The sequence below is a fragment of the Argiope bruennichi genome, chromosome 1 (assembly GCF_947563725.1).
Source record: "Argiope bruennichi chromosome 1, qqArgBrue1.1, whole genome shotgun sequence".
In the NCBI taxonomy this organism is placed as follows: domain Eukaryota; kingdom Metazoa; phylum Arthropoda; class Arachnida; order Araneae; family Araneidae; genus Argiope; species Argiope bruennichi.
The window spans coordinates 50,842,957-50,857,037 of record NC_079151.1 but is presented as its reverse complement, the minus strand read 5'-3'; the positions used below and the strand labels follow the sequence as shown (position 1 = coordinate 50,857,037).

Below are 14,081 nucleotides of genomic sequence, written 5' to 3'. Positions count from 1 at the left end.
ATTATCTTTTTTAATCATTTATGTAATTTTTTCTGCTTTTTTGAAAAGCATGCACATGATCAAACACATTTTAGAAATCTGTACGCAATATAAATACAATGTATTTCAATAATTTCAGTTCAATATAAAATCCAAATGTTATACTTTGTCATTCTTTTTTAAAATATCTTATATTTTATTTAGTCATGCCAAAGTTTATTGTGGAGCCTGTAGATACTCAAGCATATGAGGGCTATTCAACAATGCTTCATTGTCAAGCCATAGGAGATCCAATGCCTGCTGTTCAATGGGATAAAAATAATATTATGGATAATTTTGACCCTAACAGATTTCATGTTATGGAAAATGGTACATTGTATGTATCTGAAGTACATATGGAAGATGAGGGGAAATATGGATGCACTGTTGGCAACAGTGGAGGTTTCAAAAGAGCAGAAGTAAATTTGAATGTTAAAAGTGAGTGCCTATTCATATTGTTTTTCAAATAATAAAAAGAAAAATATCATTAATGAATAGTATAAAATAATATTTAATTTGAGAAAAATTAAATTTAAAAAATTGAGATATATGCAAGGATATTTCATTTTGCAAATATCTCTTAGCATTTTTCTGTGTCATGTTTAATTTTTTTAAATTTATTAATGTGTTTTATATGCATTATACATTTTATTTTCTGATTTATATAAGCTGTGGATAAAAATTAAGAAATGAAAGTCATCTAATATTTTCTATAATTAAATTCAAAATGGTATTTGTTTTTTAAAGAAAAGGAATGTGCATTCAGTGAGATCATACTTTAACATGGATTTAAGCCAAATATACAAAAAGATTCTGTATTGAGAGTATTTATTTGGTAGCATCCTAATAGATATAAAAAAAAATTGAAATAAGAACATATACTTTTTGATTAATGTGTAATTTACAGGATGTATTTATCTATTAAAAGATAGTAATTTTTTAAAAAAAATTACTTTATCTGAATGGAATAAAAATAATGTATAAGTTATGATTATCAACTTAAAAATAATTTAAAGCAAACACCATTATTTAAACATAATTTGTCCATCAACATAATAATTTTCTTCTTCTTTTTTAAAGTATAATTACATTTTTTTAAATAAAATTTTTGCAGATAAATTAAATTTTCTGTGTGGAATATTTTGTTTATGGGCTGAAATTATTCTATGATATTTTGAATTATAGAATTTGGTTTGTTTTTAAAAATATTTTGGTTTTAGTTTTTAAAATTTAAAATATAACAGCAGCTACAGTTTTATTAATTCAGAAGTAAAAAAAGTAAGATTGAATTGAAGCAAATTTATTAAAATTTGTTCTTTGAATTATCGGTGAAATAAATAATATAAATTTATCGGTGAAATTTTTTGCCTTATAAGTTCAGACACAGCCGACTTAAGTAACATTTTTATGTACATTTTCATTTAAAATTCTAAATAAAGATCATACTTTTATAAGATTTACAATATTGTTCTATATATCTTCCTAATTGAAGGTTTCTTTATTTTCATTCATTGCATTGATTATTTTTAAAAAAAATATTGTATTTTTTTAATATAAAAAAATCTATGAATATTTCTGATTATATTTTTTATATCATTAATTAAAATAAGCCTCCATACTCTTAAATTCAGGTGCTGAATACTATAGCCCTAGTAATGCTGGCAGAGGTTTTGAGAGTGGTGAAGAAAATACTATGTCAAAAACAGTTGGTGTTACACTGGGTGCTGCAGGACTTTACATGGGACTTGTTATTGGTTTGATGGTTTTTTGTCGCATGAGAAGAGCAAGAAAAAAGGCCCGTCTATTGGCTGAAGCTACAGCAGAAGGTAGTGTAATTTTCTCTAATAGTGTTTAAATATAGGTGGAGAAGGGGGGGGGAGCAACATATATAATTTTTTTTATCTATAGGAAAAGATAATCTGGTGCACTTTGCCAGTTTTCACAGAAATTAAGAATTCAAAGAGGAAAGTAATTAACACTGTCAGGGTATTAATTGCCCAAAATGGGTTGCTTTTGTTCAAATATCCATTATTGTTTAGATTAAGATCAAACTTCTGCTTTGGGGTAAAATGCAAAACTTTCACATTTGCATTGATGCATTCAGTATGTACACTTAATACTGTTAGAAGTAGCAGTGGTAATTTGAAATTACATTTTGCTCCTGGAATCTCTTGCTTTAGATCAATGTTTACCTTAAATTTTATAAACCATTCTCTGTTAGTGTAATATGTTTTAAAAAAATGTAAGAATTGTTAAAATTTATTGATGTTGTTTAGTGAAATATCATTGGAACTTCTAGATCTTGTAATGGAAATCTTTTTCACTACATATGGGTTAAGATTAATACCAGGAATTACAATGTATTTATTAATATAAATTAGCCATAAATAAAAATTTCTAATCTGAAGGGCAGAGTTTTCTTTATTTTCCTCTAAAAGATAGGAAAAAAAAGTTTATCTATGCTAATAATAAAAATGAATGTGTTTGTGTTTATGTTGGTACTATACAGGCCAGACCATTTGATCTAAGGCTACCAAATTTAGCACATACTTGGAGGATTAAAATGTGCACCTTGGAGCATTTTTAAAAAATTTTAGAAGATGGAATACTATGAATTGTTTCCAGAGACATTTGTCTAGTAAATTCTAGTAACTCTGACTTTTTGCTAATCTTGGCCCAGAGATCAGTGTGGAAATGAATTTGATCAGGATCAAACTTAAAATTCCAATAAGGCTTTAAGGAATGTGGTTCCACATCTCCAGAAGGTAGACCCATCTCTTTTGCAAAGGAAAAAGGACTGTATTTCTTTAAACACTTATTATTATGCCATAAGATAAGTAGAAGTTCTGTGCTGATCATTGTAGCTAAAGAGCTTGTTGTAATATTTTGAAAGACAGTAACTTCTTCTCAGAGAAAGAGGTGGCAGACCACTCTCATACAGAACAATATCATTAGGGCAGCTATAATGAAGGCCAGTAGTTATTCTTGAAGCACTTAATTGCACTCTTTCAAATTTGTCTAAGTTAGCTTTTGAGGCACAAAAGTAAATTGGGAAACCATACTCTAGAATTGGTCTGATCAGAAGGATGTAGGTGGTTCTCAGTGTATTAGCGTCTGCACCCCAGTCTCGTCAAGAAATATATTTAAGTATGTTGAGTCTTTTCCTACATTTATTTACAAGAGCCTCTATATGTCAATTGCTCAATATCTCTTGATCGAAAACGTAGCCCTTTATCATGAACACTTATTTCTACAAGTAATATTGTACACTGTTTTAAAATTTTAATAATTATCTTCTTAATCATGTTAATTTAATAAGTATGGCAGATTTTTATTAAATTTTGTATTTTTATAAAAATATTTTCAACCATGAATAATATTTTTTCCCTAATATTTAAACTATTTTCATTATGCAATCAAACATTTCATCACACAATTTTGCTTCTATTTTAGAAAGCTAAAGAAAAGGGATTCTGTTTAATATCTTTGTATTTACAACTCGAAGAAAAAAATTAAGTTGCAAAATTTTAAAAATAGAAGAACCACTTATTTACCTTTTTAATAACACTATAATTTTATGTGACTTGTTTCTATTTTTAAAAATTTGTATATAAAAGGAATAAACTATGTATAATACTATTAAACTGGCACAACTTGAATACTTATAACAATTTGTTGCTTCAGAGCTATTTATTGATGGGTTCTTGAAATTATGTCTCTGAGATTTAATTAAAATTATAGATAACCTATACACAGTTAAACAGTTGATTGTTACCGATGGTTAGTTTTTTATATATTATATACTTTGAAGCTATTTTGATTTCATATTATTCTAAATTTCAGTTGGAAAAGGAATATCTACTATTATCTTAGTTTACTATAATTTATAAATAATATTATTTAAATATTATTAAAAATCTTGAATTAATTAATTACTTTTCTAAATTAAATAAAATGTTGCTGCTTCTGAAATTATAATTTACTTTTAATGGGCATTTTAAATTTTGCTTGTATAATTTTTTTCTTGCTTTTTAAATATTTTTGTATTTTAAATTTATTTTAAACTTAAAAAGACTAGTTTTTAATTAATTTTCGTTGCTTTTAATTTTTTAAAGAGTTGTTCTTCAAATAGTCTAGCCTTTATTTAAACTAAAGAGTTTTATTAAAGTAAAAAAAAAGCTTCAGAATATATTGTGCATTACTGATACCAAAACATTTTTTTAATGCCTTGAAGCTTATTTTTTAATCTTGTAAGTTTAAATTTATTATTCAAATAATACGCCATTTGTAGAACATAATATATATTACAATTCATGGCATTAGTTATTACCAGATGTAGTGAAAAGTCATTGCTATAATAAAGAGTAATATAATTGTTTTCTCTTTAAAGAAATTGATAAAATTTTGGTGTTTCTTTGCAGTAGCTAAAAGTGAAAATGGAACTCTTCCTAATGATACTGAAATGAATCCAATTGTAACCAAGCCACTAAAGGATGGAAGCACCACTAGAAGTGACAATGAAGCTCCATCTCATAGCTCTGGCTCTCATTATTCAAAAAAAAGTCGTTCTTCATATGACAAAGCTCATTTTCCTAGACAAGAGTTACAGACAATGATGTTATTAGGTAAAATTTTAGAATATTTGTGTCTGTGAGATTTCTAAATAGAACTCGTAGTTCTTAAAAAATTCTATTATTTTTATTCTTTTGCAGCTTGCTTTTATATATTTTTAAATTAAATGATTCATTTCTTTCCCATAATATTATTTTCATATTGATATTGTTTGAACCACAATAGGCGTTTACTATATAACCTGCAATCAGTTAATTTTTTTCACTGTATACCTCAATGAATTTGATTTGATTGAATTTTAATCTTTGTAATATATATTAAAATTATTTTCATGAGTGTATTTTTTATTTAAATATTATATTTAATATTTTAAAACCTGTACTCTCCTCTAATTCTTTATGTGCTTTCTGGTAAGATTTATTCTATAATTTGATTTGGAGTTAAAAGTAAACTTGGGATTGAAAAAACACATTATCTTGAATTGTTATTATAATAATATTTGATATAGAATTTTCTATTAACTTAAGAAATTCTTTATGTAGGAGAAAAACAAATGAAGATTTATAACATATTTAAGTTTTGCTGTTTAAATTCTTCGGGGGAAAAAAGCAACCTTTTTTCATACCAAACTGGTTTAATTTGTTTTATATTAAAGTATGAATTGAAAACTTTTACACGTTTCTTTCAAAAATAAAGTAATTGCATTATTTTCTTTCTTAAAGTCGACTTCAGTCAATCATATTTCAAATTTAATTAATTAAACATTTAAATTCACAACATTAAAATTAAAAAAGTTCTGATTTTAATTTTTTTTAACAATGTTCATTTATATAATATATATTATTCTGGATACATATTAATATTGAACAAATTATTTCTCAATGACTCTTTGACATTGTCAAAGTAACATTATTTGAAGCTTTGGAAGTTAACTAGACATATATATACAATGCAGTAGCCATCAACATTATCAAAGAACTGATTACAACTGGACTATTTTGATCCAGCTAGTAAATATTTCACTGATATTTTTTCCCTGTCTTTCTTTTTTCATATATTCTTCATATTTTAATTGTTGTTTATTTTATATCTACTTCATAGGTCATGGCGATTACGGTGAAGTATTTCTGGCTAAAGCAAAAGGAATCATAGATCCTGATACAGAAATGATAGTTATGGTGAAAGCATTACAAACAAGGGATGAAAATGCTCATTTTGAATTCAAGCGAGAAATGGATATGTTAAACAAGCTTCGGCATGAAAATATCACAAAATTATATGGAATATGCAGAGAAACTGAACCATTTTTATTTATAACTGAATATAGTGATTGGGTATGTATGTTAAATTTTTATAAATTTGTTCTATTTGAGTTCTGCTTCAATGGGGAATTAAGCAAGAATTGAAGAAGAAAATAAATATTATTTTATCAGATTTATAAGTAGTTCTTAAATAAACTGTTTCATGTATTAGGGAAGTGGGAAAGAAAGGAAGAATTTTTATATTTGAAGAAATTCTGAAAATTTAAAATAAAACTATCCATTAAAGAAATTTTATTATTGAATAATTTTATGTACTGAATTATTGATTATAATGTGAATGCTTTTAATTGTTTAATATAGAATAAACGCCCTTTTAATACATTGATCACAATGTTATATACTAAATTTCTCCATTATTTGTTTCCAAATAATTCATGCCTAATGTTCAGATTTTAAATAAATTTAATAAATAATAATATAATATAATTAAAATAGCTTTATTCTAAATTTAGATAAATGTTAATTATAGAACATTGTACTAATTCGAATATTTTACTCTTTTTATTTTAAATATGTTTCTCATGCATATATTGAAATTAGGCAAAATTAATTAAATGTGATATTGATTCTTCATTTAAATGTTTCTAAATATTTGTTCTTGTGTATTTTTCTATATAATCAAATTGCAAATGTTATGTAATATATGCAAATAAAATTTTATGTAATATCTTTTAAAATAATTGATTACTCATCCTGTTAATAAGATTTTTTTTTCCCTCTCTACAGGGAGATCTAAAACAGTTTTTACTTGCTACACGCCGAGACAATACAAGAAAAGGCCCCAAACCTCCACCTTTGAATGTGCCACAGATACTTGGAGTATGCCATCAAATAGCTACTGGCATGGAATACCTTGCCAATCAACGTTTCACTCATAAAGACTTGGCAACTAGAAACTGCTTAGTTACTTCAAGATTAAATATAAAAATCAGTTTTCCAAGTTTATCTCGTGATACCTATGCAGATGAATATTTCCTTTATAGAAACAGAACTCTCCCACTAAGATGGGCACCTTCTGAAGCAATAATTGAAGATGAGTGGTCAACAAAAAGTGATGTGTGGTCATTTGCAGTTGTTGCTTGGGAACTATTTACTCAAGCGGAACTGCCTTTTGCTGAGCATTCAAATGAAACAGTTTTGAGACTGTTGAGCAACAGTGAATTGAGGTGGAAACCACCTGCTGGTGCACCATCAGTATTATGTTCTTTGCTCTTAACTTGTTGGAGCATAAGTGCCAGAGACCGTCCAACGTTCACTGATGTAGTTCACAAACTAGGTCAAGTCACTGTTGACAGTCATTTATAGTTTTTAATATTTTGTTGTATTATTGTACAAAAGAAAATATGCATTTTGTTTTTTAAAGCAGTTATGGTTGTAGATTTTTCAGGCTGATTTTAAAGTAACAAGACAAGGCTTGAAAAAAATCAAAGGTTTTTAGGCTGATGACTGGAAATTCTGTTTAAGAAAAATGCAAAATTTCATTGACATTATTTGAAAATTTTTTTAATCTTTCAGATGTCTGTTTTATTATGTCATTGAATTTCTATGAAATCAAAAAAAGGAGAAAAATGTAAATTTACTGTTATACTGATTTCTGAAGACTCATGAATTAAACATGTATAACAAAAATATTTTTTATTGTTTTGAAAAATGGAGGAATTATTATTGGATATTGTAAGAATTCATTATCCTGGTGAATTCAATTTGAATTTTTAAATATGTCGAATTATAAAGAAATTATTTACTCCCAATCATTTTATTTCATCTTAGAAACAAGATTTTATGTTATTGTGGATTTGACTAGATACTATTATGGATTAATAACTTAAATGGCATAAGTGTCAGCTGGAATGTAGGAAGGATGGAGGGCTAGAACATTTTTCATCGTATTTAAGTTTCACAAAATATAATTCATAGTTTAAACCAAAACTTTGTGGATGTCTTCAATTGACTAAAATTAATGTAACTAAGTTTTTAAGGGCAAAAACAATTGTCATTTTAATAAGTTGTTTCTTTCCTTTTGCTCTATTATTGCCATAAATAATTATTAAAAAGCATTTTCTGGTTTTAATTGAATTAAACACCAATGTGGTTTTTTCCAGTATAATATTTTAATGGATGGTATTTATGAATATTTTTAAAAGCATGCAGATTTGTACATTTCTGACTTTCTGAAGTTAAATAATTATATGATCATAGATTCCCCTCCCCTTCTGCATAGTCAAGAATAGTACAAATAATAAAATCAATTGTTTTCATTTGTTTGTGAACTTTCCTAGAGAATATGTGCTTTTGTTGCAATGCACTTACTTTACACCTCTTGCGTAATTTTATGTCATTCTGTTTGATTTTCAAATTATCATTCCATTTATTTTTATTTATTTTTTAAAGGCATTTAGCAATATAATGTTAAGAGACTACTAGTTTACTTTATCTACGGTTTTTGAACAGATTTTTACCTATTTATAAACTTCATTTTTTTATAATTCTTTAATTTTTTTTCCTTCCTTTTAATTAATTTGCATTTATAAAACGAATTGAAGTTGGTAATTTCGTTTTTGCAAGAATTTGAGGATTATATAATATCATTCTTGAGAAATATTTTCAGCTAAAAATGAATGAGGCTAAAAAAAAAAAAAAAAAAAATCCATAATGAATGAAAAAATTATGCACACAGATTATTCATGACTTATTGTAAATATGGCATATATTTTCAAGTGATCAATTAATTCTAATGTTCAGATGATGCTTTAAATTAATTGTGATAGTTCATATATAATTTGGATCTTCATTAATGTTTTTTTTTTTCAGAGCATTTAAAACTTATTTTTATACTCTCATATTGAAGCATTAGCATAAAGGCCTTAAAAATATAAAGTATTTTTTTTAAAGCTTTAAAGTTTTTTCAATTTTAATTAAAATGCAAGAACAGTAAATAGATTTCTTTCTCTTTTTTAAAATAACAAAAAAGGACACTTTTTTGTGATTTTTTTTTTAATAATTTAAGAATAATTATGAATGAAAATTTTTTATTTAAATTCTGGAAACTTTGTAAATTTATAATGCTCAGATAATATATCGAATGTATATATTATAGCTACATAGCTTCAAATTGCTCTTATAAGAGCTTATCAAATTGCATACAAGTTTGTAAATAATTTATATATTATTTTATGTCTTTGTGTTTATATTTTTTTCCCCCTTCCTGAATATTTCTGCAATTGCATTTTAAAATCATAGAACTTGTAATTTCAAGAGTAATATTTCTAATTATTTTGATATATTAGTGCAATAAATTGTATTGTGTAATGTAGTAAATATATTTGGCATGTGGAATATAGAATTAGTAGTTAAAATGAGAAATTTTGAAACATTTCCAAAATTGGAAACATGTTTGCAATATTGGTGATTTACCTTCACATATAACTTTAAAACATTGTTTGAATCATTCATGTGCTCCATGACTTAAAAATATTTGTGTTTTACGTAGAAATTATATTTGTATCATTTTTATAAATACTTAAACTCATTTTGTAATTGTGTATTATAAGACTTACAATATTTTGTCGAGATTTTAGAAATGACAGTTTAACTATTCTAATAACTGTGATTTAACAGCTCAGTTTATTACTTTTTCTTTCTTAATATTGCTACAATTTTTAAGTATTTAAAACATTAAAAAACTGATTTTTTTTTTAAAAAAATGTTATGACTGCTTATATATTAGAATTGCAAGTTATTGCCTAAAGTGACTTATATAAAGAACATATTCTAATAACTTTTATGAATTTAGAGATTTTTTTTTAATTACAAATGGTGCATAAACCAACTTAGTGTTTTCTATTCATGTTTGTAAATAGTCACTTTTTCTTATTTATTGATAGTTAAAAACTTTGTGCAACTGATTGTATTAAAAATGAGAGATGATTTCTCACTAGTCATGTAAGGCTGTATTAAAAATGAATAAAAATGTTCCTTTTTTTTCATTTAAAAATCCTGAATATGTTTGATTTTTATTTATATTTTTCACTTATTAACCTTATGAAGAAACCACAAATTTGTATTACAAACAAATAATTAAAAATTAAATAAATTCGAGGGGCAGGCAGTTCCACTGTACTTATGGACGACCCCACCCCTCCTTTAAATTATAATAAGAATTAATCGTCTTTCGTTATTTAATACAATAAATAAATACCAGAAGAATCCATTTTTTTCCTCGTGGGGAAAAGTATAGTTCTATTCAAAGTTGGAGCAGGGTAAATAAAGCAAGCACATAAGACTCCGCGCCGCCAACTGCTTTTATGAAAGTAGAAAATTTATTTTTGTTTCGATTCCGATGTATACTATATATATATATATATATAATATAATGATTTGGGACATTTTGGCCGACTGTTTATTGTAATGGTGTGCACAATATGCATTTTATTTTGCAATTCGGAGGTGATGTATAACTATTTAATTGGAATTCCCTTCTACCTTTTTATATATTTTTTATTCAAGAACTTAGTTAGGAACCACTGCGTTTAATCTTGGCATGTAGCGAGTTACCATTAGGAATCACTACGAGTTATATCAACGAGTAACATATGGCCATTTTACTTAATCTAAACAACATATTCATGGCTATAGCTGATTCGTTTCATCATTTTTTCGAACCCAAACTGGCTTAATTAAAAAAGGTTGAAATATGAAAGAATAAGAATGTGACAATGATAAGGGGCGCTTCTATAACCGATGAGAAAATCTGCTTTTTATATTGAATTCTTACAGTCCTGCTGTATCCATAAATATAGAAAGTATTCGGATAAAGTGTGCCGAACGAAAATGCTCGAATTGAACTCATAAAAGTAGATTAAAGAACAATAACTCTACGGCACACAGTTTTAAAAAAAACTGCAAAAGAAAATACATGTCAGATATAATTTTGACATAAAATAAATTTTAATATAATCGGGAACAGGCTGTATGTACATATAACACTGTATTTACATAAGTAGTTTCTCAAAATAAACACCACACATCTGAAATATACGTGCTCGCCCTATAAATAAAGGGGAATTCAAACAGTTGATTCAGCTCATTGGACATCGCGTAGTCAGAGAGAAAGTGCCGGCTTCAATAGTTATTTATTATGAGACATTTTAAAAACTTTGAAATATTAAATACGGTTAGAAAAACTTAAAATAAATGAAAAAACTATTATCTCCTCTTTTATAACAGCAGTTCCACACACAACATTTCAGCATTCTCAATTGCCACACAACAGATCGGCTTCGGAACTGGAGGGTCTCAAGTTCGAGACCCGATTCCAGAGAAAATTGTTGATTGAATAACCAAGGAAAAGAAAAAGTCTTTGTATCATATTACGAGAAAATTATAATCAAAATCTTTGAACGAATCTTGCGTTGCAAATGGTAAAAAGCAGTTTTTACTTTTATTTAATCCTATAATGAATTTGGTTTAGGCATTGCTCCCTTTTTTGCGAAATAATAGCGTTTTGCCAGAAAGATTATTTGTTTTTAAAATAATACAAAAAAACTAGTAAATTTTTTTCTTAATGAGTTCTTTTATATTGATGAATGATTTTTCTCAATAAAGAATAATATTTAAAACGGAAAGTGGTACAAAGGTCAGGGAAGCAAAGCCGACTGCTGAAAAGTATTATAGACACTTACTTATTCTATTCATACTTTTGGAATATTAAGTGAACTATTCTTTCAATCAATGCAAATGTTTTTTGTACAAAATCCACTACCCAGAAGTTGCAATTTGTTATTAATGAGTGAATCAATCTAAAATATCTAATTATTCAGGGCTAAATTTTTCTGTTACTCATTTCTACATGATGTGCATATTTATCCTATTCAGATTTTTGGGATATTATTTTTAAAATCAATACAAATGTCTTTTATACAAAATTTACTATCCCAAAATTGGAATTTGTTATTAACGAGTGAATCAATCTAAAGCATCTAATTAATGAGATAACTATGCTGAATTGCATTTACTCATTTCTAAAATAAAGGATATACATTAAAAGATATTCATTAAAATATTTATCAAATAAGTATATCACGAATAAGTATAAGAATAATTTAACCCTTTGCGCTAAAAAAAAGTAATTCGTTGCATAATTATTCACTTAATACATGTACTTGTTTATTATACTTAAAAATAAATACATACAACTGTTTTAAGTTGAATTTCCCTGAAAAAATGAATTGACATCTTTTTACCATTCTGTAGGCATTTTAACAATTAAAATTAAAAAAATAAAATATCAAAATGAAGAACCGTCTTGAATGGTGAGTGTGAGGCACCAACCGACTGCAAAGGGTTAAAATATAAAAAAGTGATTATCAATGAATAAAGTATAAAACTGAAATTTATCTAATTCGTATTCAAATAATCAAATAAAAGCAAAATAAAGAATGCTAACCAACTCGTTGCTAAATACATTCCTGTTTTATCTTTCTAAGACTATGCAAGCAAAAATGATCACAATTTGAGAGAAATTTCTTTTAAACTCATTCAAATTGTTTTCCATTAATGACCACATCCAATTACATCCAAGCCATTGTCTTCCCTCGTTTTCTAATTTCCCCTCCCAACCCATTTACATAATTGGGACTAAACCCATGCAGGAGTTGTAGATAAAAATCTGGCATACGTTCTCATACATTGCGTGCAAATCTCCTTCACAGAATATTCAGCTTGTATGTTGAATCCATTAACAATCCCCACGTCCTTTTCGCATCCCCTTCCTTATTTATAGGACTCTCATCAGGGGTGGTTGTAATCGGCAAGAGACACTAGGGGGACCCTATTATTGAGCTTTTCTTCCCCTCATCCCTGTTCAATTCACCTGCATCTTTTTTCATAAAGTGCTGGAAATTCTCAGGACAGAGTCATCCTCTGGCGTTCGATGAATGGTTCACCATTCCACTTTGCCAGAGTTCCGGCGTGGATGGTCATTTGATTCCTGGTAGATGTGGTGAACAGTCGCTGTGTGATGAAAGTGAAACTTTTGTGCCTGTGACTGATTTCGTGATTTTGTTCCTAAAAAGTGTTGAAATGGTATGAGAAGCAGTTATTAGTGTTGTTATAATTTCAAATGAAGCTGAATTAAAACAATTAAAATTAAAATTTCATTTTAATGAATTTAAAATGAGCAATGGATTACCAAGTATAGAAAAAGCGTTTTCGAACTGAAAAAGAACTAATATTCAGCGAATCGGATTATATAGGATTTTTGTGTACAGCCGACTACTCCGCCACCACTGAACGAAGCAGTATCGAAAGATTATATAGGACTGTGTACTCGCCTAGAAGATTTTACATAGATAGTGGCTTCTTCGGTGCTCGATACTATCGGAATTGTTTGCTATTTTTTAAAAATATCTTCATATTAGTCTTTTTCATAATACAGATTCTATTAAATCAGTATGGCTATATGAAAAATTTGAATCTATAATTGAAGACTCGTACTGAAAAGCAGATCATATTTTAACAAAAATATGAAGGAATGAAGATGCAGAACTTAAAATGAAATTATGATTACTTTCAGTGAATGTGATGACTAATGAGATGCAGAATCTCTAAAGGGAAAAAAATCTCATTTTCTTAACTGGAATTGGCATTTGATGGCTGTATCTTGCATCTTGCCTTTGTAATAATATAGCTCATTGTTTGATATTTAAGTGGAATAATTGTTGAAGAAATTGAATTTTAAGTCGAAAGTATTTTGACTTAATATAAATGTATGCTAGCTTGATAAATGTGACTTTAAATATTATGATAAACATACAAGTATTCAGAAAAATGTTTACATGATGATATTACTATAACTTAGTGAACATTGTGACTGATAATAGTCAGAATTTCTTTTTAAAAACATTTTTAGAAATAAATCTATAAAAATTCTAAAATGGCACTTATTCTTATGAACACTAATATTAGTTATACTTAAGTGAAATTCGCATACTATAGGCACTGTTGTAAACAGAGTCTAAGAATTATTGCTGTAATCAGTTATTAATGATCTTTATTATTAGGAGCTCTTTACCATTTAAAGATACTGAAATCAATTATTCAATACCTCAAGTTGGATTTAGTGCGTTTTAACTTCAAAAGATTGATCGAATGATTTGATTGTATTTTCTG

The 14,081-nt window shown here is 27.0% G+C and overlaps 1 protein-coding gene across 1 annotated transcript in view; it reads left to right on the top strand.

Moving 5' to 3' along the window:
* LOC129970165 (inactive tyrosine-protein kinase 7-like) overlaps positions 1 to 9,857 on the top strand; it is a 102,327-nt gene extending 92,470 nt beyond the window's left edge. Inside the window, exons 9-13 of the mRNA XM_056084438.1 lie at positions 184 to 456; positions 1,650 to 1,844; positions 4,440 to 4,643; positions 5,692 to 5,924; positions 6,639 to 9,857. Coding sequence (XP_055940413.1) covers positions 184 to 456; positions 1,650 to 1,844; positions 4,440 to 4,643; positions 5,692 to 5,924; positions 6,639 to 7,217 — 1,484 coding nt within the window. The 3' untranslated portion in view covers positions 7,218 to 9,857. The remainder of the gene's footprint in view (positions 1 to 183; positions 457 to 1,649; positions 1,845 to 4,439; positions 4,644 to 5,691; positions 5,925 to 6,638) is intronic.
* The last annotated feature ends 4,224 nt before the right edge of the window (positions 9,858 to 14,081 follow it).